Source organism: Electrona antarctica, assembly GCF_951216825.1.
Source record: "Electrona antarctica genome assembly, chromosome: 15".
In the NCBI taxonomy this organism is placed as follows: domain Eukaryota; kingdom Metazoa; phylum Chordata; class Actinopteri; order Myctophiformes; family Myctophidae; genus Electrona; species Electrona antarctica.
The window spans coordinates 9335141-9362547 of record NC_136796.1 but is presented as its reverse complement, the minus strand read 5'-3'; the positions used below and the strand labels follow the sequence as shown (position 1 = coordinate 9362547).

Genomic DNA, 27407 nt, shown 5'->3' with positions numbered 1-27407 from the left:
TAGTTACAGTTACCATTCAGGATCACAATTCGAGCTCAAAACGCGCCTGCATGAATATGGAGATGGGAGGTTTCTGCCAGACAGCAGCGACTTGTAAACTCAAAAGAAACCCTTATGGGGGGTGTAGGGGCGGGGGGGGGGGTGTAGGGGCGGGGGGGGTGGGAGGGGTCCATTGGTTACATTGGTACACTCCAGGGGGAATGAACACTCAGCATTTTACTGTGTGTGTCCAGAATGACTAATCTATCCTCCTCTTTTCTTAACGCCTGCTCACTAGCCAACGCTAGCTCTCCTCATTGTCCGCACCCTCCTCCCTCGCCATTGCTCTCTCTCTCTCTCGTCTCTCTCTGTCTCTCTCTCTCTCCTCTCTCCTCTCTCTATCTCTCTCTATCTCTCTCTCTCTCCCTCTCTCTCTATCTCTCTCTCTCTTCTACTCTTCCTGCCTTACATCATCTCTCCCTCTTTTTTTGCCCTGCCCCCCTCCTCTCTCTCTCTCTCTCCTCTCTCTCTCTCTCTCCCTCGTTACTCTCAGCCCACAGCCCGTTCAATTTGTCTTCATAAGCCAAATTTATTTTCACTGCCAGATGCAAGCTGACAGGCATCAGTCAGCCGCTCCACTCTCTCCCTCTCTCTCTCCCCTCTCTCTCTCAAACAAACACACACACACACACACACACACACACACACACACACACACACACACACCCACACACACGCACAGATAGAGAGCTTGTATTACCTCACACTGTTCTGTTCTGGGGTCAACGCCGCAGTCACATCCCCCCTGTTGTCCCCCGTGGTCCCCCACTCCCCTCCCCCTCCTAACTGTGAAACATTCCGTCATTAATGTTACTGAAGATGGATGTGCCTTTGCAACAGAGACTGATTGTAGATATGAGAGTTATGGTGTCATGTGTGTGTGTGTGTGTGCGTCCGTGCGTGCGTGTGTGTGTGTGTTGGGGAAATGGTTGAGCTATTACAGCAATTAACACAAGCTGTGTGTGTGTGTGTGTGTGTGTGTGTGTGGTGTGTGTGTGTGTGTGTGTGTGTGTGTGTGTGTGTGTGTGTGTGTGTGTGTGTGTGTGTGTGTGTGTGTGTGTGTGTGTGTGTGTGTGTGTGTGTGTGTGTGTGTGTGTGTGTGTGTGTGTGTGTGTGTGTGTGGGGGGTGGTGCGTGGTGCGTGGGTGGACCGTAGAGGGCATTTAAAGAGGCTGAAGTTGTAACGTGTATTCTGCTCTGTCCAGAACCTTCCAGACAGCCGTGCTCTGTCTGTCCACAGTCTGATATTGTACTGTGTTGAAAGATTGCTTCCTCCCTCTCTCTCTCCTCTGCTCTCTCTCTCTCTCTCTCTCTCTCTCTTTCTCTCTCTCTCACTCTCTCTCTCTCTCTCTCTCTCTCTCGCTCTCACTGAAGTGGTTTGGATTAATTTCAACAAAGACACATGACACACACTCCTCTGTCTCGCACGCACGTACACACACATTGCACGCACACACACGCACGGACGGACGCGCACACACAAGAAAATTAGGGCGATACACCTACGGATATCAGCCCTGTTAGAGAGCCCAGTAGATAATTTACAGTCTATCTCCAGGGACCCATGCTAAGCCACTAATCCTTCCCTCCCTCCCTCCCTCCCTCCCTTCCTCTCTCCCACCATCTTCCCTCTTTTGTCGGTTTACTGCCACGGTCATCAGGAAAAGGCTGCACACGCACGCATGCACACAATCATATACCAGCCTGCATGTGTGTGTGTCTACAGTATGTGTCGTGTGTGTACGTGCATGTATCTGTGTGTCTATGGTCATAAGGGTGTCTTGTTTGTGTTTTCTTGTCAGGCCATATGTCGTTCATCGTGTGCAGTGGGGGAAAGTAACTAAATACAGTACTGTACTTAAGTACAATCTTGAGGTATTTGTACTTACTTGACTTCTTTCCAATTTCCAATACTTTTACTTCTACTCCATTACATCTCGATCTCAGATCCAAATATTGTACTTTTACTCCACTGCATTTATTTGAAAACGTTAGTTACTAGTTACTTTGTAGATTTGTGTTATTATTACAAAACATACATAACCACTTCAGAAATATACATTTTGGCCACACATTGTGAGCTTGTAGATCGGCTAATTTATGGTACTTTGGTACTTTAAATAGATTTTTATGCCAATACTTTTGTACTACTTCAGTACATTTTTTTTCCGACTTTCACTTTTACAGAGTATTTCTATATTGCAGTATTGTTACTTTTACTTAATACTTTCCCCGCCGTAAAACGTAACCTACGTTAATCATCAGTTGTATAAATGTTTTGATCCGATCTAAGGCTACTCACATTAGCTTCGGTGGGCTATTCTGTTGTTAGCCATAACATTGGACTGCGCGTGCATCCACACATGCACGCATTCAGTCTCTTTTATCTCCAATTCCCCGTCCCAGGTTGCATTTCTGGTCAAAACAAGGCTTATTGCACGGAGCATAGCGGTCGCTGTAATGGCGCCGGCCTGTACTACTCATCACATCAGCTAGTGAGAGATCAACACCTAACACACACACCATTCAGTTAACATCCGGTTTCCGGTCGCGGTGTTTTGGATCTTCAAAATAAGGGTTGACTGGGGGGATATCCTGGCATATAGTAACCATTCTATAATTTATCCTGGCGGCCAAATGGTTACGTAACAATTATGAGTACGTTTTCCACCACCACGTGTGTGTGTGTGTGTGTGTGTGTGTGTGTGTGTGTGTGTGTGTGTGTGTGTGTGTGTGTGTGTGTGTGTGTGTGTGTGTGTGTGTGTGTGTGTGTGTGTGTGTGTGTGTGTGTGTGTGTGTGTGTGTGTGTGTGTGTGTGTGTGTGTGTGCCGCGCGCGCGCGCACGTTCATAATAATATATACAGTACATGTGCACACAACCTAAAGTCTTCAATCAGACTTTTCCGAGGCTTCCTGTAGAGAGAAAAGGGACAGATTTAAGGAAGTGTGTGTGTGTGTTGCCCTCTCTCCCAGTGTGTGTGTGTGTTTCTCCCTTTTGTTCCTCAGCAGTGTACAAAGTGGATGGCCCTGGTGCATTGTGGGAAGGCTGACAGTGTGGAGAAGGTTGATTGATGGCTTATTGTACAACCGGACTGGACTAGACCAAACTGGTTAGGTTGTGACCCTGTTTTGGCCCCATGCCCTGTCATTCTCCCTTTTCATTCCCCAGCCTGTTGTCTGCTCTCTCTCTCTCTCTCTCTCTCTCTCTCTCTCTCTCTCCCACATGTGCCAGGCAACATGTGAATGTTTGTTTGCGTGCATTGTGCACACACACACTTTATTGCACCACACACTTCAATTTCTTTTACAACCCTAATACACGCACGCACACGCGCATGGACGGACACACGCACACACACACACACACACACACACACACACACACACACACACACACACACACACACACACACACACACAGACACACACACACACACACATCCCCCCCCCCCCCCCCCCCCTGAATCATCACCGGTGACCGTCCATCCATTCCTCCCCGTTTCCTTTCTTCCTTCCTCTGCCCACTTTGTTTCTTTTGTTTCTCCTCCTTCAGGACATTTTCATTCAGTTCATCAGGTTTCATTTTAGTACAGCCCCCTCTATTCACTCCCTCTCTGGCCATTCAGAGGTCTGCCTGCCCTCCAGAAACACCCCAAACACACACAACCCTCACTCTCTGGCCATTCAGAGGTCTGCCTGCCCTCCAGAAACACCCCAAACACACACAACCCGTCCCTTACGGGGCTGCAGGCAAACTCAAAGTGTCACTCAGTGTTTCTCCTCCCTGGCGAGGATGGTCCCGGTTTACCGGCTATACACCCACTGGTGTGTTTATTAGGTCAGTGGACCTTTCAGGGCGGGAAAAACAATCATATTTGAACACACACACACACACACACACACACACACACAAGCACACCCTGACAAGCACTTGGAATGTAGGAGTTGATGCATTCAATCTTCGCCGGTTCCACAGATATATATTGCGAAAATAGATAGCAGATCTACAAGATACAAAGTCTCGCTTTGCCAGGCATTGTGAGCTTGTAGGCTAGTATCGGCTATTTTCTATTGTTTGGCCAATTCTTGACCAGCAGTTTATTTTATAGTATAGTTTGATTACTTTTGATGCATAATGGTCTTTTTCTTTCTTTTTGAGGTATTAAAATGTCTTTAAACAGTCACTTTACTGTCATCTGGGGACCCCCCCGAAACTCCTGATCCACAGGTTGAGAACCATTGTATTAGGTCACTATGCCTAATAGTGCTGTCAGTCACGAATGACTCGTTCGAAGGAAAGTCTTTTTTTATTTTTTATATAATTATTATCCCACGATTTTGCAACCCATTTTTTCACCCATGCAGTGTCAATTATCTAATGTAATGCTGGGCGCTACACTTCCTCTGCCAACCTGGGGGGGCAGCGGACTGACCTCATGCTTCCTCCTATGCATGAGTCCCTAAACTACCTACCCCTGGCCAGCCGGGGCACCTGATGGAGGGGAAAGGAACTGGTCGGAATAGCATTTTCCTTTCACACGCTACGTCTGGCCGGGGAAACTCTCTCCTGTCAGGTGAAAAGAAGCAGCTTGGACTCCTCATGCATAGAAGGAAGCATGAGGTCAGTCCGCTGCCCCCCCCCCCCCAGGTTGGCAGAGGAAGTGTAGCGCCCAGGATTACATTAGATAATTGACACTGGGTGAAAAAATGGGTTGCAAAATCGTGGGATATAAATTTAGTAGTAAAATAAGTTTGTTCATTGCAGAATTCCACGTTTTGACTGACTGAAGAGAAACGTTCCCCTTTCCTCATTGGACTGAACTATACGCCAGGAAGGGCGGGCTCTTCCCACGACGGAACTGATAGTTGATGCGAGTGGCACATTTACAATGACTTATTTACAGCCTATTTTCAGTGTCACGGTTTGCCTTTCGGGAAATGCAAAGTTATCCCAAAACCTTACACCAGGGTTCCCCAATAGGCGGCCCGCGGTCCATTTGCGGCCCGCGGAGCGCCCCCTTGTGGCCCCTGGAAGAAGTGTTTTGTTTTGTTTTGGGGGGGTGTCCCAGATATATATGGCATTAAATGGGGGTCAGTAGCCTATGCATGTCAAACTGGGCACCCCCCCCAAGGACCACTGGTGGTCCCCAGACCACTGGTTGAGAACAATTTTTAATTAATTAATGAAAAAATAAAAAACCCAATTTTTCGCGCGTGCGGACTCGGCCCCCAGCCTGGTTCCCTAGTCAAAATATGGCCCTTGAGGAAAATGAATTGGGGAACCCTGCCTCACAATCTCTCTAGCAGTGCAACCTCAGCGCCCACTAGTTTCATCCATGCTTTTAGCCTGTGATATATTTATTTACTTATTTATTTATTTCCCTGCAGTGATTTTCTGTTCCTGTTCTCATGCTCGACCAGAGTGATTTATGGTAATTATCCATCTTTGGGGTCATCCGTCAACTGGTAGTTGCTAGGCGATCAGGAGCAGCTGTTGTTTGGTAGGAGAGCCAAACGCCATGGGCATTGTGCAGGTGAAAATCACTATGTTAAGACGTGTTAATCTGAAAAACATATGTTAACAATGGTATGTTAACATACAGTATGTTTGTTGTTTATTAACTCGTTCACTGGCAGATTTATTTCTCGCTGCGTTTAGCCACTGCCATGCTTTTTCGTTGTGTCTTACCTTTTCGAGACATGTTGCGTTTAGCGTTATTAGTATTATTTTTTTATCGTGATTAATATATATTTTTGAGTGGTGCAACCACTCCAAGGAACAGCAATGTCCCTATGTCCCAACCTATGTCCTAATGTGACTATGTCCGTTTAGAGTACCAGTAGGGGCAAAAGTGGCACTGTTGTGCCAGAAACAGAGATAGTGTTGCACTGTTGCCTGCTAATGAGACAGAGAGAGAAAGAGAGAGAGAGAGAGGAGTTGCACCACTCAGTTCACACAGGTGTGATTTTTCATTTTAAAGGGATTGTGACATTAAAAAAAAGTTTTTGTAATTTTTCTTAAATTTTTTAGGTATTCTGAGCACAATTGCACCAAAAAAAGCTGAACTTTTAACATTTAGTTGATTTTCTGTGGTCTGGGGTTTTCTGGCTCAAACAAGTGCTCTGATTTTCCTGCTGTTTGTGATGTCACAGCCTGCAAATCCCATATATGTCAATGGGATTTGCCAGCAGATGTCACTGTTTTCACTGTTTTGCCTGTTTTCATTGCAGCTCAAAAGGCTACCAAACCCCAGAGAAAACTCCAGAACGCAGAAAATCCACTGAATGTTCAAAGTTGAGGTTTATTTGGGTCATAAAACCTAAAAGAAAAACAAAAAATCAAATAAAATGAATGTCATGAAACCTTATAAGATCATATGGAGACTCCTGGAACAACATATATTCAGATGGGGGTCCGACGGTCCGTGGTCAATTACATTATTCATTTTAGTGGGTCCTCCTTGGCCTGAAAAAGTTTGAGAACCACTGTTTTAAAAGAATTGTTGTTGTGTGATGTCATGACCCTCCCGTCTCAGACTGCACATGGCACTAGATGAAAGCCTGCAAAGTTGTGCGTGTGCGTGCGTGCGTGTGCAAGAAGCGTGCACTGCAATGCAACCTAAGCGCGTGCGCTTACGTATACAGCCGTTTGTCACTGGCTCCGCGCGATCCCAGTTGCAGCATCTCTAATTAGCATTAGCAATGCTTTATCTGTGCTCGCGGCCCAAAGCAAAACCAGATGGGGTGAGATGTCGGCCGTAACACCAGCGTAATGTTGCGCTGTCGGGCCGTGCGGTTTGGCAGAAGCGTCCAGAAAGGGGGAGGGGGTCCAAACCCTGTGCTTATGATCTAATGGCCGTTGTTTCATCTCAGGAACAAGCCTGCGCTGACAGTCTTGGGGGGGGGGGGGGGAGGGGGGGTGGGGAGGTGGGGGGTTGATTTATAGACCCCAGTTCTCACCATGGCGTCTCGAATCTGGCTCACGGGTAGACCTGGATAAACATGACAAAAAAAAAGAAGAAGCAGGGAGGGGAAAGAAAGGTGAGAAGATGAGAACAAGAGAAAATGCACATAAGAGCAATGGAGGAAGCCGACCTGGAATGCTTTTGTTGTCAACACAAAAATCTGTGTGAATGTTGAGCATTTATTTCGGATTTTCTTTTGTGTCACTGGCCAGTTGAGACGTGGCTCAGTGTCTGTCAGTCTCTCTCTCTCTGACACATACTCATACATACACACACACACGCGCGTGCGCACACACACACTGTGGCCAAATGCATGGGGTTAGTCCAAGGTAACGTCATCTACCGTCTTGCATGACCCATTTAAGTAGGTCATTAGCATAATGTGTTCGTGTAATTGCAAACGACTGAGAAACTGTGTGAAAGACCTTAGGGCGCCCAGGCCGTTGGAGTGGGGATACTGTGCTCTGTCTTCTTGACTAAAGGATGGATGTGACACTCGCCTGCGTTTGATCAAAGGCACAGAGCAATGACCAGTGACGCTCTATGTACTCCACTTCCTTTTTGGATATTTCCTAATTGAATCCAATACAGCGGCCGGGCCAGGCCGGGCCGGGCCCCGCAACATCTGAACCCAGCAGCACATGGGGGGCCAAAAGGTTCAAATGTAATTCACCTATTTAGGGTGCAAATTTATGTACAACGCCGAGAACTAGAAGTAGAGCAGATGCCAGCGCTCGGGTCGGCTGGTACACAATGTTTTTGTTTTCCGACCACCGGAAGTCTTATGGAAGCAGAGGAGGTGGATTTGTATGGAGCACCAGTGATTGGAAGCCCTGGAGCTATTGTACCATATGGTGGACTATTCCATGTGGGCAGGGGGGGCGGGGGGGGGGGGGGCACAGCAAGAGTAAGCTCTTTAAAGACTGACTGAGAAGGCGGGGGAGGGGGGGGGGGGGTTGCACTCCGCTCCTTCTGCATTTCAAGTCCTCTCCGGTATCCGTGGCGACACCTATCTGTCACTGTGTGCAGCGTAGCAGGATGGGGTCTCTGTAAAACAAGCACCTGCACTCTCCGTGCACCCCCCCCCCTCCTCCACGGATTGTGTTTGGTCTGGCATGGTGTTTCAGTAATGTCTGTCGGGGTCAGTATGGTCTCTCGAGACTGTTGACTGTTTTTTACTTAATTTTTTTGACGATGGGTTCTCCGACTGGGGAACGTGTACTGTACATGCCATTCGATCTTCCTCCTGATTGAAAGGATAGGTCTGTTTTGAAGAAAGTAATACTGATAACCGTGACCGTCAACATGAAGACTGTCTGTCTAGCTGGTAATGGAGATCCTTGGATAGTTTGAAGTCATTACAGAAATGTTAACGTAAAACAGATTTATGTATTATTTGTGTGATTTTTTTTTATATATAGTGATAGCTGTGGTAATAGTCTCTACTAGTATCGATAGTTTTACAGAGTTCTGTGAGGAGGTCTGACAGGTTGTACGTTCAGTTTGCGTGAATGTTTCACCTGTGAATGACCCATACAGATGCTATCGCTTCCCCTGAAACCTCAGACGGAGGAAAAAAAGAAACACACTGGACTCGAAAAGGACGCTAGGGGAGAAGGAAAGAGATTGCCTGACATTCTACACATTACCATAATTGGCTTTTCTACACGATAGGACAGAGGAAATAATAATGTCATTTTATTTACAGCCTTCTTTCTCTTGTGCTGCTGCCTTCTTTTCTGCCCACACACACACACACACACACACACACACACACACACACACACACACACACACACACACACACACACACACGCACACACACGCTCATGTGTGCACACATGCATACCCCACAAACATCAGTGCACATGCTTCACACAGGTCAGTGACACACACACACTGATCAGGCCTGTCTAAAGCCATCAGAGGTGAGTGGCAGGGAATTCAGGGGCCGGTGACAAAGCGAGACACAGGAGAGAAATAAGACTGCCAACGCTGCTGCAGCCCGCGATCTGAAGGGCCGATAAACGGCGCGAGAGGAGAGGGGCCCCTGGCCCGCCGCCTGCCTGCCGGCTCCCTATACAACGCTCGTCCACACTGGCTAAATCAGCAGAGTGAGAGCTGGCGGAATTGGACATTAGCACTGCAAATGAGTGGCGGGATTGGCCCTCGCTGGGAGACGACATGAATACATTTGGTGGGGGTTTGAGAAGGGGGCAAGTGGACCGTCTCTGTGAGTGTTGTGGATGTTGGAATGTGTAGGCCAGTGGTTTTCAAAGTGCCAATTGGCCCACCTAGGGGAGAAGACAAAATATAAATGACATTTCAATGCGAATTCAGTTCATAAGATTATTTTACCAAAACATTCAAAATCTTTAAAAAGAAATGTGAAAATAGTGTTGCATATCTACAAGCTCACAATGCAGCAATGCGTTGTGAAGCTTATTTTTTGGGGGGGCCATTTCACAACATGAGGCCGGTGGGTATGGCTAAATGTTTGGAACCCCTGGTGTAGGTGTGTGTACGCATGAGGGAAAAGCTATTCTCACCCTGCTGTCTGTTGTTATTTCCTAGAGTGGATTATTGGAGACTGACACCATCCTATAGCCGTACAGGATGCTATGAGGGCAATGTTGCTGAAAGGAAAATGACTTCATTTCTATAAGATGTAACTACTACTAACACTAGTAATTTTAGCAGTAGTAAACTCTAATTACGTATTTTCCTAATCATCGTTTCAATGCATTGGTTATACCTGCAATAGTAGTGTGTGTCTCTTTGTCAGTCGCCTTAGCTTGTGTCTTCGCTGTGTTTTAGCTGGAAGGAAATAAGCATATTGTGTTTTCTCTGTCGAGCAGCTTCATCCGTCTTGCCATTCTGAAACATACGCAAGCCTGGTGGTATTTGTGTTTACTGTACGTCTGTCGACTTGCAATGCCTGCCATCTTGTGCGTGCATGCGTGCGTATGTGTGTACGTGCGTGCGTGCGTGTGTGTGTGTGTGTGTGCGTGTTGACAGAGGGGGCTCAGTCGTGTCCTCCTGTGGTGTCACCTGTCTGCAGCAGGAAGTCATGGGCCCTGGGCACAACAAACGTGACAGGTTCCTCTCCAGTCGCAGATGGCTTCGCTCTCCTCCCGCCAGCCATCATGCCTCCCCTTCTGCGCCTGACACACTGTGACTGTGACACTGACACACACACACACACACACACACACACACACACACACACACACACATACACACACACATTCAACCACATGACCTAACACACACCCACGCACCACCTTCAACCATGCCTTACACAGTCAAATCTGGAGTGTCGCCATTTAACTCCTGAGACCCTGAGGGTCACTTTGACAGAGTTACACAGGACACGCCGGATGTTGCGGTGTCAAATGGAATATACGCAGGGAGAATGATAATGGCATCACTTTCAGATGGTGTTCAACTCATTGCCTTGTAATGTCCTTTCGGTCAGACATGCACACACACACACACACACACACACACACACACACACACACACACACACACACACACACAGAGGCCGGGCTCACCTCTTGTTAGCTGGCCAGCGAACACATCTTTTCTCCTCTCTTTTGGAAACTTTCCCTCTACCCCCAAACCTCCCCTTCCCCCCACCGTCCTCCCTGACAGCACAAAGTGGGCTTACGTTTACATTGACTGACAACCACAACAGACAATCCAGCCCACCCCCCCCCCCTCCCCACTTTTCCCCCCCCTCTTAATCCCCTCCCCATCCATCCATCCCTCGCTCTCCTTTCCTCTTTTGTTCTGAGTGACGCCGGAAAGCAGTCGTGTCAGCATCTTTTCCATCTCTGATTGCCTTATTAGCCGCCGGTGGCACCCGCAGCTTTTCTGACACAGATGGCGAAGGAGGAGGGTAGAGGAGGGAGGGAGGGAGGGAGGGAGAGGGAGTGAGGGAGGCAGGGGAGAGTACGGCTGACTTGTGTTTGTTGTTGTTGCCGTTGCTGTTGTTTCCTCTCTGTCCTGCCAGCCTCTCCCGGCATGTTTGCGTGGACACCGGCACCTCAGGCAGACTCTCTCTCACACACACACACACACACACACACACACACACACACACACACACACACTAGTCCTCCTGACATTGACGCCTGTCAAGGCAACAACAACATACAGGACTCGGAGGAGGGATGGCAGGGAAAAGGCTAGCGTTTAGTTTGTGGCCGTGTGCGCGCCTGTCAGGTCTCCCTCCCCAGTCTTGTGCTCGCATCACATTCACATCTCACCCCATTGACTTTAATTAAATAGGCTTTTCGCGTTTATCTCGGTGCAGCGAGCTACGTACTGTACTGTACTGTAGGTGGACAAGGCCGGGTGTACAGCTGCCTGGCAGCAGCCTGGGGCATTGTGATTTGATTTGTAATTTAAGAATATTTTACCTTCTTTTACTTTCACTCGGTATACCTTTAAGAGTGTGTAATTAAAAGCTAAACTGGCACAAAGCTTGAATACTAAAGGAGAGTAATGTACTTCATATACATATACACGCACGCGCACAGGCAGGCACGCAGGCACGCAGGCAGGCAGGCACGCACGCACACACAGACCCACACACAGACCCACACACCCACACACCCACACACACACACACACACACACACACACACACACACACACACACACACAGAGAGAGAGAGAGCGCTTTAACCGATGCTACTCCAGCTTCTCCCAGGCAGCAGTAACAGGCACCTCACAGACATCAGGTATTATGTCCGTTCTTATTATGGGATGGAGAGCTACATGCTGTTTGAAGCTGACAGTGCATCTGCCTCCTCACTGGAGACCCATCCTGGCACATCGGACAAGCATCATATCAGGGATGGATATCGAGAGAGCTGCCTTAGCATCTATCCTTCTGTTTTGTTTTGTTACCCCCCCCCCCCTCTCTCACTCCCTGTCTCATCATACTGTAAGATTTCCCTTTTGGTCTACTTCCCCTGTGTGTGTGTGTGTGTGTGTGTGTGTGTGTGTGTGTGTGTGTGTGTGTGTGTGTGTGTGTGTGTGTGTGTGTGTGTGTGTGTGTGTGTGTGTGTGTGTGTGTGTGTGTGTGTGTGTGTGTGTGTGTGTGTGTGGGGGTCCATTCATTGGATTTGGGCTGCTACTCTGAACATAGTTGCGTGTCTAAAGTCATGATATCCTTGACTTGCGCGTTTATTTCTGGCGATGATATTTTTTTGTAGAAGGGAATGAGAGCAGAACAAATACGGTTGCAACTCAGGTCCATTTCACTAAGATTAGAGCGTTTAAGAGGTTAAAGTAGGCTTAGAAAGGGTGAATTAGTGTACATATACATAGATGGAAATCAGATCTACAAGCCCCACAATTCATCGTGATGCACTTTTTGGTTTTACCATGCAACGGCACTGTACAGCAAAGTACAACACGGGACTTGAGTGGTTTAATGTGTAGATCCTTCTGTGGACTTTTAAAAGGAAACATGCTTTAGCTGCAGCGTACAAGGGGAGCATGGGTAGTAGAAACATGCGTACAAGGTGAGCATGGGGCAGTGGAAACATGCTTTAGCTGCAGCGTACAAGGGGAGCATGGGGCAGTGGAAACATGCTTTAGCTGCAGCGTACAAGGGGACCATGGGGCAGTGGAAACATGCTTTAGCTGCAGCGTACAAGGGCAGCATGGGGCAGTGGAAACATGCTTTAGCTGCAGCGTACAAGGGGACCATGGGGCAGTGGAAACATGCTTTAGCTGCAGCGTACAAGGGGACCATGGGGCAGTGGAAACATGCTTTAGCTGCAGCGTACAAGGGGACCATGGGGCAGTGGAAACATGCTTTAGCTGCAGTGTACAAGGGGAGCATGGGCAGTGGAAACATGCTTTAGCTGCAGTGTACAAGGGGAGCATGGGGCAGTGGAAACATGCTTTAGCTGCAGCGTACAAGGGGAGCATGGGGCAGTGGAAACATGCTTTAGCTGCAGCGTACAAGGGGAGCATGGGGCAGTGGAAACATGCTTTAGCTGCAGCATACAAGGGGAGCATGGGGCAGTGGAAACATGCTTTAGCTGCAGCGTACAAGGGGAGCATGGGGCAGTGGAAACATGCTTTAGCTGCAGTGTACAAGGTGAGCATGGGGCAGTGGAAACATGCTTTAGCTGCAGCGTACAAGGGGAGCATGGGGCAGTGGAAACATGCTTTAGCTGCAGCGTACAAGGGGAGCATGGGGCAGTAGAAACATGCGTACAAGGTGAGCATGGGGCAGTGGAAACATGCTTTAGCTGCAGTGTACAAGGGGAGCATGGGGCAGTGGAAACATGCTTTAGCTGCAGCGTACAAGGGCAGCATGGGGCAGTAGAAACATGCTTTAGCTGCAGCATACAAGGGGAGCATGGGGCAGTAGGAACATGCTTTAGCTGCAGTGTACAAGGTGAGCATGGGGCAGTAGAAACATGCTTTAGCTGCAGCGTACAAGGGGAGCATGGGGCAGTGGAAACATGCTTTAGCTGCAGTGTACAAGGGCAGCATGGGGCAGTAGAAACATGCTTTAGCTGCAGTGTACAAGGGGAGCATGGGGCAGTGGAAACATGCTTTAGCTGCAGTGTACAAGGGCAGCATGGGGCAGTAGAAACATGCTTTAGCTGCAGTGTACAAGGGCAGCATGGGGCAGTAGAAACATGCTTTAGCTGCAGTGTACAAGGGGAGCATGGGGCAGTAGAAACATGCTTTAGTTGCAGTGTACAAGGGGAGCATGGGGCAGTAGAAACATGCTTTAGCTGCAGTGTACAAGGGGAGAATGGGCAGTAGAAACATGCTTTAGCTGCAGTGTACAAGGGCAGCATGGGGCAGTGGAAACATGCTTTAGCTGCAGTGTACAAGGGCAGCATGGGGCAGTAGAAACATGCTTTAGCTGTAGCATACAAGGTGAGCATGGGGCAGTGGAAACATGCTTTAGCTGCAGTGTACAAGGGGAGCATGGGGCAGTAGAAACATGCTTTAGCTGCAGTGTACAAGGGGAGCATGGGGCAGTAGAAACATGCTTTAGCTGCAGTGTACAAGGGGAGCATGGGGCAGTGGAAACATGCTTTAGCTGCAGTGTACAAGGGGAGCATGGGGTAGTGGAAACATGCTTTAGCTGCAGCATACAAGGGGAGCATGGGGCAGTGGAAACATGCTTTAGCTGCAGTGTACAAGGGGAGCATGGGGCAGTGGAAACATGCTTTAGCTGCAGTGTACAAGGTGAGCATGGGGCAGTAGAAACATGCTTTAGCTGCAGTGTACAAGGGGAGCATGGGGCAGTGGAAACATGCTTTAGCTGCAGTGTACAAGGGGAGCATGGGGTAGTAGAAACATGCTTTAGCTGCAGTGTACAAGGGGAGCATGGGCAGTGGAAACATGCTTTAGCTGCAGTGTACAAGGTGAGCATGGGGCAGTGGAAACATGCTTTAGCTGCAGCATACAAGGGGAGCATGGGGCAGTGGAAACATGCTTTAGCTGCAGTGTACAAGGGGAGCATGGGCAGTGGAAACATGCTTTAGCTGCAGTGTACAAGGGGAGCATGGGGCAGTGGAAACATGCTTTAGCTGCAGCATACAAGGGGAGCATGGGGCAGTGGAAACATGCTTTAGCTGCAGTGTACAAGGGGACCATGGGCAGTGGCGATGCCGCTTGTCATGTCCACTGGCCACTTCCTATCATCACGCTGTGAGGACTTCCACAGCCAGTGCCAGCAACATTCCAGCCAACCGTGGCTTGGCAAGGCTGGTGCAGTTGGCACTTTTCCTCCACTATCTCTTACTTGTGAATCCCGTAGTATTATGTTGATAAGAAAGGACACCTCAATGATACAGGAGCAGATCTGCATGGTGACCAGCAGTTCTATTGAAATACTTTTGGTGTACAGTGCTGCGACCGTGAGATTGTGTGGCATTATAATTCGCCTGTAATGGGAGTGCTGCAGCTATATCTGATGGAAATATTTTATTGAAATGCATATAAGCAGGCCATGTAATCCACCGGTATTTGCATATTTTGTACAATTTATTCATTATTACTGCTGAGTGTATGTTGTGAAGAAAGCATCAAAGCACCCTTGAGACCATTTATTTTTACGTTAATGATGCATTATTCTTGGTGCTCCTGATTATTATTATTTTCTCTTTTTTCACTTTTACTCAGATCAGGAGTTTCCTCAATTATATTGTGTAGTAACATGATTAATATGCATTATCTCCTGAGGAGGTTTTTTTTTCTCTCTCTCTGCATAAATTCAAATTTTGCTTGTTTTCTTTCCTTTCTTTTTTAACAAGGAGAAATATTCCTGCAGCTCATCCGTGCTCTCTAGCCTTGCTGAGCTGTAGTGTTCAATACCTTCATTAGGCTGTGCACTGAAGGGGACTATCTATCATTGTCAAGATATGGATGTTTGCCACGGTATTATTGCAAACCCGTGTCTTCCACCAGGACTATTGACAACAATCTCTTTGGAATTATTGCAGCTCCGCCACCCTCACATACACAAAGAAACAATTAAGCAGACCACTGTAGAGGCAGAACTTGTACGAAAAATAAAAACATAACCAGTCTATTGGTGCCTTTATTGTAGACATGTCCGCAAATATTAAATGACGAATAACAGACTTAATTTTAACCTCCCTCTGTTCTCTCTTTGTTTTTCAGCTTATGGGCCTGAAGATGAAGAATTTAAGGCCGATAAGACCAACGAGGAGGAGCACCTACTGGATGACGGCCTCTCTCTTGATGGCCAAGACGCAGAGTACCTGTTCAACGATGAGGAAGACGCCAGAGATCAGTTCAGCTGCCAGAACTCTCCGCTCAGCAACGGCACCAACCCAGACGCCGGCTACGCCTCTCCGCTCAGCGACACCAGTGATCAGCTGGCGGAGCTCAAGACCCCGTCCCCCTTCAAAGATGTTCCAGACAAGGTGGACGACGTGCAGGTCGGCGGGGGCAGCACAGATTCCATCAATAACCTCTCGCTGCAGGACAGCCTGGCGCAAATGAAAGCCGTCTATGCAAACCTGATCTCTGACGCTTCCTGGTCGAGCATCGCCCTGGACATGATTAAGAGCAAACAGGGGAGCAGCCCTCGAGGCAGCAGCAACGGCAGCCACCACAAAGGCAGCAATGGCTTCTTGAACAACAGTCACAGCCAGGGTCACAACCAAGTGAAGAACCACTGTAGTAGCAGTACTGCGCCAGCCCCTGCTAGCACCACCACCAGCAGTACCACAACAAGTACCCCGTCTCACAACAACCACAGCAGCAACAACAACAACAACAGTGTTACCCATGGCAACGCAGGAGGTGTGGCCTATGACTGGCACCAGGCAGCTTTGGCCAAGACCTTCCAACACACTCCATATCACCTCCTCCCGGAGCCGAGCCTCTTCAGCACAGTGCAACTCTACAGACAGAACAATAAGCTCTATGGGCCGGTGTTTACGGGTGCCAGCAAGTTCAGATGCAAGGACTGCACTGGCGCCTACGACACGCTGGTAGGTCTGACCGTGCACATGCACGAGAGCGGCCACTACCGGGACGACAATAAGGACTCGGATGATGACCGCGGCAAGAGGTGGTCCAAGCCTCGCAAGCGTTCACTGATGGAGATGGAAGGCAAAGAAGATGCCCAGAAGGTTCTTAAATGCATGTACTGCGGCCACTCGTTTGAGTCCTTGCAAGACCTGAGTGTCCACATGATCAAAACCAAACATTATCAGAAAGTGCCTCTCAAAGAACCCATGCCAGCCCTCGCCGCAAAGCTGGTGCCACCAACCAAAAAAAGAGCATTTCAGGACTTGGTATCCCCAAACTCACCAGACATTCATCTGGGGGAGACCCACAGAGAACAAAAACTGGTCAATCCATACGTCACAGCCAATAATCGATATGGCTACCAAAACGGTGCCAGTTACACATGGCAGTTTGAGGCGCGCAAGGCACAAATTCTGAAATGCATGGAGTGTGGAAGCTCACATGACACTTTGCAACAATTGACGGCTCACATGATGGTCACCGGGCACTTTCTCAAAGTCACCAACCAAGCCTCTAAGAAGGGTAAGCTGTTGGTGTTTGACCCCATCATTGAGGAGAAGATCCAGTCAATTCCCCTGCCCCCAACCACTACACGACTCCCAGCTCCCTGTGGGACCCCCAGCGTTAAGTCACAGCCAGAGTCCCCCTTGCAGCCTTCAACCCCCGAGGAGAGAAGGGAAGAGAAGATGGGAGAAACCGAGGAGGATTTAATAAAAGTGAGGGAACCGGAAAGGAAAATAAAAGAAGAGAAAGAAGATCCATCGGACAAAAGTGAGAAACCTGTAAAAGCCGGATCATACCAGTATCTCAGAGAAGAAGATTTGGAGGAATCGCCTAAAGGTGGTCTGGATATCCTAAAGTCCTTAGAATTGAGTGTATCCAGTGCAATCAGCAAGGCCCAGACAGGGACACCAACCTGGGGTGGATACCCCAGCATCCATGCTGCCTACCAGCTCCCTGGATCAATTAAGTCACCTATGCCTTGTCCCCAAGTTCAGCCTTTATTCAGCACCAACAACTTGAAAGCACTGTCGTCCGATTCAAGTGCACTGATCCATTCACCAAATAGCCCCTCCCCACCGCTGAATCACAAGAGCAATGTGCTGGCCATGGAGGAGCTGGTGGAAAAGGTGACGGGGAATAGCTCGGTGAAAAAGGAAAGAGAGGAAAGGCCCTTAGAGAACAAGTGTAAGTCCAGGTCTACCAAGTCCCCGTCACCAACATCTAAAGACAAAACGGCTTCACCCAAACCCGAAAACCTATCTAGTCAAGAGTCAAGAGGCAGAGACGGAGAGACAGCAGACAGTAAAACAGATATACAAGTCAAGAGTGAAACACCAAAAATGCCAGTCAGCAATGGCTGTAATAGCTTAGGCATCATCACAGATCACTCACCTGAACATCCTCTCGTGAACCCCCTCAGCGCATTACAGTCTATCATGAACAACCACTTAGGCAAAGCCTCAAAGGCGGCCAGCCCCTTCATAGACCCGTTCGCAATGCTGTACAAGCTCAACAGCAGCATAATGGAGAAGCCCATAAACTGCTCCACTCCACTCAACTCCCCTGCGCAGGCCAAGCAAGTGGAGGCCCTGAATCTGTATCACGACGATGACGACGATCAGCCTATGGACTTGACCAAATCCAAAAACACAAACGGGGGAACGGCCAACGGTACCGCTGCAACACAGAACAGCAGCAGCCGATCCATTCTGAATAGCTATTCACAATCCACGACACCGCCGCCCTTACGGGAGAACGCGTTGATGGACATTTCAGACATGGTGAAGAATCTGACTGGGCGGTTGACGCCCAAGTCCACGACCCCGTCTTCTGTGTCTGAGAAATCCGACCTGGACGGCAGCGCCCTGGACGATGGGATGGAGGAGCTGTCCCCCATTCAAAGACGGAAAGGCAGACAGTCCAACTGGAATCCTCAGCACCTGCTCGTCCTCCAGGCTCAGTTTGTCTCTACTCTTCGCGAGACGCCCGATGGGAAGTTTGTGATAACTGACCTTGGACCACAAGAACGTGTTCACATCTGCAAATTCACTGGTCTTTCTATGACTACTATATCACATTGGCTGGCCAATGTCAAATACCAGCTGCGGCGGACAGGGGGCACAAAGTTCCTAAAGAATATCGACACTGGCCAGCCCCTGTTTTTGTGCAACGACTGTGCATCCCAATTTAGGACTCCCACTTCCTATATTAACCATCTGGAATCCCACCTTGGTTTTACCCTGAAGGACCTCGCCAAGCTTACCATAGACTTTGTAGGCGAGCAGCAGGCAGTTAGCAGAATAGCAGACAAGGCGTTCGCTTCACTCGGACTTACAGAAGAAGACACTGGCTCAATATATCAGTGCAAGCTGTGCAATCGGACTTTTTTGAGCAAGCATGCAATTAAGTTGCACCTTTGCAAAACGCACGGGAAGTCGCCAGAAGACCATCTCATCTTTGTGAAAGAGTTGGACAAGTATGATAAATTATAAAGGGGAACAAAGCTGACCGCATGACAGATTACTGTTGCACTATATATCTCTAAGCTACAGTCCGTCATTACAAAATAGTGCCACAACTGTATTATCATTACACAGACATTTGAACGGAAATATGGTAGCTGTGATACCACTGAATGAAACGATAAATGATCCATATTGTTGAGGGCCTTCACCACAGAGATGCAAAGCAAACTAGTATGAGTTTAGTTTTGATACGGTCGTACAATAAGCAAATTGTTGAGGCAGCCATGGCACTATAGTCATGACTGATTGTCGCTTTCTTACTGCACTGCATCTTATCTGAGCCTTTGAACCAGGTCAGCTGTTTGATTTAAAACTGGACCATGCTCTGATTTTGATCTCTGATTTAGTTGTTTGTTTTTTTTATATTTCAACACAGGATTTGGCTATTATTTATAAGAGACAAGTTTGTGCATGTTTTGTGTAAAGCAAATGAGACGATTGTGTTAAAGTGAAATTTGATCCACGTTCACCAAATTGTAATCCCTATTAACCAAAATATGGGAGGCTACATTTTATATATGAAGGTGTATAGCGAAGGAAATCATGTTAGGAGATTGATTTCCGAAAGAATGAAGATGATTTCAGCACTTTATCGAAGTGTAAATGGGTCAAAAAATAACTCCACACAATCTCCTTGGGCTTGCACTTCCCCTGATTACTTTGACATTGCAATATTGGGGGAATATAATGATCTTTTAGCAACTATAATATTGTTTCATATGAGCTGTTGAATTACAGAAATTATAACAAAAGTATGTTCGGATATTTCAGCATTTGTTTCTTCACTAGTGTACTATTACTTTATGGTTGTTTCAACATGTACAGTATTTGCTTTGGGTACATATTTTATTATCGTGTGCAGCTTCAGTTGTAAAATTAATGAAGTTTAAAACGTATAATTGTATGAATAATCAGCAAGTGTGTATACATGTACCTCATATCTTGCTATTTACAGTTCAACATTCTTTGTACCGTGTGCATTTTTATATTATTTTATAGACAAATACGGGAAAAATGTATAGCGAGCGAAGGAGAATACCACAATGTCAGTTTTTTTCCAATGAAAAGTAGGTCCCTCAATGTGGTTTATAAATAATAGAATTTTACAGGCATCTTCTCTGATGCATGGTACTGTAGATAAAATTGAAAAAGAAAAAAAGCAATGCTCAAAATGATACACATCAATGTTTTATCATTAACCATTCGAAAATGCTACTATTCATGAAAACATTCTTTTACCTTCAATTGTAAAAATAAACTCATGTTCTGGATTAACATGGTGTTTGTTTCAGTGACAAAGGGACAGTGTAAAACCTTGCCACATTTAAAACATTGCAAGATTCTGAGATATTCATGCTGCTGGGCTACTATGACGGGGCTAACTAAGAAGAGATGTATTCCTGTTTTGTTATTAAATAAATCACGACAATTGTGATTCGCGGGACATCCAGAGGTACATTAGGGTACATTTTCAATTCAACACAAGAATAGAGACTGACTCGGCTGTGCGGTAGAGTCCTTATACTGTATCACTGAGGAGGACCCGGGACACAGATTTATACATCATCACCGTACCACGCTGTCACAAACTAATGCTGAACTACAACCTCACAATGTGTCGTTTATGAGCTTGTCGAATGGCTATTTCCGGACGTTTCGGTCGTGCTGTCGTATAAAGGAACAGGAATTAGGGCCGATTCATACTCCTATTTTAGAGCCGAATAAAAGTCTGTTCGGCTCTGTAGAGCCTACAATGTGACGTCATTTGAGGTTCGGGGGGGGGCGGGTACCGTCCTAAAGTCGGCTCTTCGGTGCTACTGAAAATTTCTGACGAGCCGAAATCATTTCGGCACTACAGCGCCGAAACAGCGGTGAAATAGGAGTATGAATCGGCCCTTAGGCATGAGTGATGCCCATTGATTCATTGATTGAATAGTTTATTTTATTAGACATAAATGTAAAAACAGCAAACAGTACAGTCAAACACTTGACTCTATATATACCAAAAGGGATAGCACTAAAAAAAAAGGTCCTTGCGGTCTTATTTCCATAGGCGCTGCCTATGTATATATGCAATCAATTCATAGACATGACATGGAGAATAACAACAAAATTCAATATCATCAATAACAACAACAGAATCAATATCATTACAAGAAAATATAAAAACACTATGTACAGAGTGGGGAGAAAGGAAGGTGATAACCTGTTGTGTGGGTAAGCAAGTACAGTAAGCACCAGTCACACCATAAATCATAAAGAAGGCTGTGTGAAGATTACACAAGTGTGTACTGCATGCCTACAGCAGAAACAAGCTTATATTCATTGCCTACAGCAGAAAAGGCCTACCGTGTGTATGTGAGGCCTCAGGTCCGAATTGAAAAGTTCAATTAATTCTTTGTGAAAATGGTAATCATTTCAAATGGTAATCATTGCTATAGACTAGAGTGTTTAATGGGGCTCTCCCCATCTCTCCAGGTCTTATTAAGAAGACCCACTTTCTAAAAATATACCCCATCTGGATTATGATTAATTTAAAACCATATTTTAATCACAAATCATCAGCTCCACCCCTGCACAGTAAATTCATCAGTGTAAAAATCGCTCCATCTGGGCAGACTTTTATACTCTTGAGATAAATTGACACTGAATATTTTAACTGTGTACTTAGACTATAGTGAACTATTAAATTTGACTTTGTCCTGTTGTTTACCGTTTAATGGTTTTGTTTATGGAGGTCAGTCGGGTTGTTGATGGACATATTTCATCATACTCAAGGCCTCGTTTACACCTGCCATTACCATACATAAAACAACGCATAAAAGTCACTCACACTCTACACCCCGGGATGCATTGAAGATCCCACCACCCAGACTTCAGATCACTTGTGTAAATGGAATTGAAGAAATGTAGTTATGTTGGGCAGGGCAATCAATAACTGAATCGAATACTTACTACAGTGGTGACAGAGATCCCTCTAATAGTTGTTATTGAAGTGAAATTATTTGTTTTTTTTAAAAGAAAGTTGATTCTCGATTGAAAGTTAAAGCTCTCTATTCTGATCAATTATAGTGTTATTCAGTACCAGCTGGCATTTTAATAAACATAAAATCCATTTTCCGATCAGGAGAGAGAAGCCCACAAAGATCACCTATCGGCTTGTTTTGTCTGCTCCTTTATTTGTTTTATCACTTCCAATATTCATTCATTGTCTGTATGAGTTCTCTCCTAATTGGATGAAATTAGTGTCTGGAGGACCTGAAAAAGCATTTTTTTGGTAGAGAGTCTGGGAGATCTGTTACAGAGAGATCTGTAACACTATAGCAATAATTGTTATCAGAATAGAGCTGTAAATTAATATTTATATGACACAGGACAGCTGTTGAATATTTAAGAGAGGCTATGTTTAAAGACGAGGTTTTACCCAACATTAATGTTGCACATGTACAGTATACAAATAACCACATCACAGTTAAAAAATGAGTTAAATGTAAATATAACTTTGCTTATTATCAAAGTTCAGGTTATGTGGTGCAGAATGAGTGAGAGTGGACATGAAAATTCTCTTAAGGTTGTGTGTTTTGATTATAAATTTGTTAATCAACCCCAAAAATATGTCCTTGTCCTAATATCAAGCTGGCCCAGTGTCCCGGACGCCAACACTAGCCATGTGACGACAGCGGTTCAAGAAGCCTTAACGGAGCAGAAAGTAAATATTATATTCATCAGCATTTTTTTATTGGCAGGTCGTATACCTGTCTAATACATCTGTTACATTGTACTCTACGTATTGTTCTTTCCCCAGTCGGCAGAGAACAACTTCATTACACAACCCTTTCCATGGTTGGCCGCAGCAGCCCTGCCATGCACTCTGATGCCACTTGAAGGTAATGTGTACAGTTGGGTGCCACCGATATTGTCCCTTATCATTTGACCCATTTAGGCCTGACCTCAAAATTTAAAAAAATCCTTCTAAATGCTCCAGTTTTCTGAAATAAATATTTTCACGATTTTTCAAAAATAGCAGACCTACAAAGCTCGTAGCGCACCACTCGGTGGCGCGCTATGAGCTTGTAGATCTGCTATTTTTCAATAGCTAAATTATAACATAATGTTTAAAACACCAAAAGGGGTTTTGCGCAGATCACGCAAACCTCAGCAAAAAGAAAAGGACAATATCGATGGCCTCCAACTGTACTTGAAGGTAATGTGTAGTAAACGGATGGATTAACCATGCACTCTGATGCTACTTGAAGGTAACGTGTAGTCAAACGGATGGATTCACCATGCACTCTGCTCTAGCGTCCCTGGCCTATATTGGGGCATTTCATAAATAATACGCCAACATTCGGCGGAAATAGCTGTTCTACAAGTAGATCTAGTGGATCGGCTATTATCGGCGAAGAGACTTGGTATATAGAGGGAGCCACAAAGTAGGCTATATAGCCTATGATTGAAATGGTTGATAAGCATAAATGGATGGTATTAACTTGATGCTGAAACAAACAAAAAAATGTTTGGGATCGTTTTCAAAATATTGGGTTGAACTTCCTCCCCCCCCCCCCCTCCACACACACACACACCCCCTGCCGCCACGAGGGAATACAAATGTAGGTAAACTATGTTGCAATAATATTCCAGCGCTGCCCACTGCTTGCATGTCAGCATATTGCTGAATAAGCAATTATTTTTGTCATCAGTCAGAGCCTATGATTATTAGACCCAAATCAGCTGATGACATTGGCAATTCAATATGTGTGACACCTTTTTTTTTAGAGTGAAGGATGGAGATAAAAAAAGCTGTGAATGAAACATTGCCAGAAGAAATGCTAGGGTTTAAATGAGACTTAAAGTTTGTGGTTTGGCACGGGAGCTTAAAGCTTAAAGGTTTCACAGAGACAACCTAGCAAGACACCTGATAAAGGAGGGCCGTGGCATGTCTTCAGTGAAGGTATTTAAGTCGACATGCTCCCACCCCACGCACGTTTGAACACTAGCCTAAGGCGTCTTTCCCGGGAAACAATAGAGTTCCTGCCGCGCAGCATGCACTAGGTGCCACGGGAGACATGAGAATGAGCCATCAAATATACAGGGATTAGTCACGTATATATAAAAGTCAGGGGATGAAAGGCATGGGGGGCCACACAGTGTACCAAAAAACACACTGATGTCAGGAACAAAGGGGAATTACTGATTCCACTGAAGCAAAATGAGATGAGAGAAGACATCAAACAGTCCTATAGCTCTACAGTATTCAGAGTGATAAATATGTCATGTGTTAGTTTGCACATTTCAAAACTTTTCAAATTTCCCAATGAAACCGGCTCACTATAAACGCCTGACCTCGGCTCTTAACACATTATTGTTATCAAGTTACATGACCCAATTTCTAGAGGGCAAGACTGGCACTTTCCACAGTCACATACTGTACATGGCAGCAAAATCATGTGGATTTGAATATTTTGAATGTACAAACCAAAATATCAAGCTAAATATCAGTAGCCAACTTGGACATGGGCCCCTCCCCTTGAGGTCACCCACATCCTACTCATGTTTAGCCATGAAAATAGATGGGTGTGTGGCTCCGTCAATTACGTTTTCTATTAAATAAGCCTGGTATTGATGAAGAGGGAGAGCGCGGAGGATCTTCTGTGTAACTTTAGGCAAGGCAGTTGGAATTTGTTATTTTTGCAGTTTCTTTCTATTTGTGCAGAAATACATGATTTCATCCGAGAGTAGCTAGGCTGATTCCCTGGGAACGCATGCCCATCCGGTCATAGAAAGTACTTCCGGTCATGTCCTCTTGTCAGAGTACATGGCATTAGCAGAGTATTGTACCCATTGTCATAGTACTTGTACCCATTGTCATAGTATTTGTACCCATTGTCATAGTATATGTAGGAGGCCTGTCTATGGTGTCAGTACTAGACATCATATTGATGACATCAGGTATTACACTGTATATGGGCATAAAAGAGACACAGATAGAGATAATGTACTGGGATAGACAGACAAACAGATTTGGGGACTTTCAGTTCTGGACAACTGCTGATCCGACCAACTCCCCATCCAGTACAGGTCCTCTGTGATACACATGGCAAGTTTGAAGTTGATTGGTCAGATGTTTCTCGATATATGGGTGACAGACACACACACACACAGTCACACACACACACAGTCACACACACACACACACACACACACACACACACACACACACACACACACACACACTGTGCACTCTGTCATCGGAATTAGTGGATGAAATCGAAGCCAGGAAAGGGCTAGCTGCTTTTTTGATCTTACACTTGTTATGACTGTAGCATTTCCAGAAGATACTATGCAATTACTTACTAGTTCCTCTGGCAGACCAGTGTCATAATGCGGCGCGGCCCTGTCAAAACATCTAATGGGTTTCTTATGTTGTAACCATGTACGACGAGAGTGTCTCCATCAAAAGGAAAATGGAATCAGCAGGTTCATAGATGCTCTGTGCAAACAAAGTCATCTTTGTCTTGTCAAAAGATGTCACAACAAATCTGTTGTCTCTTCATGCGGCTTTGTGAGACAAGCAGTGCTTTGTTTGTTCTTTTGTGACTCCGTTTCTTATTTATTTATTTCTCGCCTTAAATCAAACACAAAATAAATTGGCTCCATGTCGTAACCGTTGCCAGACAAACTGAGGCGTGCAGGCAGAAGCGCAAATGTGATGTTCAACAAAATGGTGTTTGTGACAAGAGGCCGTGTGATGCACTCTGATTTCCGTTTATAATAATCAAAATGGAAAGCCTGAAGTCACAGCGAGCTGAACTGCGACTGAATGGTAACATTAGCAAATCCGTGAAGTACCAACTGCCAGGATAATGCATACTATGAATGTAGACTGTGGGAAGGCTTGTGACACGTGTCATGTTTACTCCTATACTGGTGGCAATAATGCAGTGAAAACAATGCACAGGGAATTAACCATGTCCTCTGTGATTTCCCCTCAGTATTTGGTACTTCCCCCCCCTATTTGGTAGGCACTGCATTTCGGATCCTAAGTTGCAAGCTATTGACATAAAAATGTGTTCCAACTTCTAACGCATACCCTTTTGCAATGTTAAGTATTTGCTCGTTTATTTTACGGGCCATTGCAAAAACAAAATCACTTTCCAGGAGGATGTTCTTTGTCAGACAAGGGCAAGTGGACAATATTCTAATTCTATTATGCATTGTTTTTGCATGCAGTAGTAGCAGTGAGGATGGTATTCTAGAGTATAAACAGACTGCAAAATAAACAAATAGGGGTCAAATAATGCCAAGCTTCATGTCCATCATGTGGCCATTCTATGAGATCAGACAGTACTTTTGAGTCAGTCAGCTCCATATTTGGGCAAAGTTTCAGCCTACTTTGACAGCCATTGGCTTCCAGTCTGAAATTTAACTGGGGTATTACTTCCCTTGGCTTACTGGCAGAAAAGTCATTTGGTACTGAATGGTCCAGCTGTTCTGAGAGATATAGCCCAGGACAGACAAGTTAGACTTTCAGACAGACAAGACAGACCTCTTCTTTGGCTTGGCTCCTATAGGAGCCAAAAGTGTAGAAGATGGACAGAGTCACCCATGGCGTCACCCATGGAGTCCCCTTTTTGAAGCTGAGTTGACCGTGGCCATATTGTAGACGAGCAAATCGGCTTACCTAATCACATGGTTGGTGGGAGCGCTTGGCCAATAAGGGCGCTTAAGCGCTTGGCCAGAAGATATCAAAGCTCTACTGATTGGCCAGTATATGAGATAATGCATGATGAACGCCCCTCACTTCTCACAGGCGTGATTTTTTTTTTTGAGTGGTGCAAACCACTCCAACAACCAGCTTTGTTGAGTGTTGCAAACCACTCCAACAACCTTACGTCAGACCACAGCTGATCAGGCTATATAAGACCTTGCACCACTCAGTTCACACGGGTGTGATTTTTACATTAACCACTTGAACCCAAAAACAATAGAACTTGCCCAAAAATGAATTTCACCCACTTGTTTACTTCTCTAAACCTGTGATGTGACAATAAACCCCTAGCTATTACATCTCTAATTGCTCGAGCTTGTAGATCAGATATTTTCAGGGAAGTCTATACAAAACTATAAATCAAACCAGTCTATGAAGCGCGGTCGCTGTTTCATCTCTTTCTCAGCTAAAGGGTCCTTGGCCTAAAAAAACATTGAAGACCCCTGATTTACAGTATAAACATCATGTTTTATTGAAGAAGACTTGAAACTAGCGACTGACAACATAAACTCGTTAGGAGAATGTTCACTGAGGTAATAAATCAAGTGAGAAG

General features: G+C 45.9%; 2 protein-coding genes and 1 long non-coding RNA gene across 3 annotated transcripts in view; 2 read left to right on the top strand and 1 right to left on the bottom strand.

Annotated features, from left to right (window-relative positions):
• Positions 1-20309, top strand: part of tshz1 (teashirt zinc finger homeobox 1) — a 42255-nt gene extending 21946 nt beyond the window's left edge. Inside the window, exon 2 of the mRNA XM_079523489.1 lies at positions 15680-20309. Coding sequence (XP_079379615.1) covers positions 15680-19053 — 3374 coding nt within the window. The 3' untranslated portion in view covers positions 19054-20309. The remainder of the gene's footprint in view (positions 1-15679) is intronic.
• The window catches only part of LOC306939033 (uncharacterized protein), a 584972-nt gene that overhangs the window by 291684 nt on the left and 265881 nt on the right, over positions 1-27407 (bottom strand). The window lies entirely within an intron of this gene.
• Positions 1-27407, top strand: part of LOC306939039 — a 108056-nt gene that overhangs the window by 26995 nt on the left and 53654 nt on the right. Inside the window, exons 2-3 of the long non-coding RNA XR_013791821.1 lie at positions 22723-22795; positions 22892-22973. This is a non-coding gene — a long non-coding RNA (uncharacterized lncRNA). The remainder of the gene's footprint in view (positions 1-22722; positions 22796-22891; positions 22974-27407) is intronic.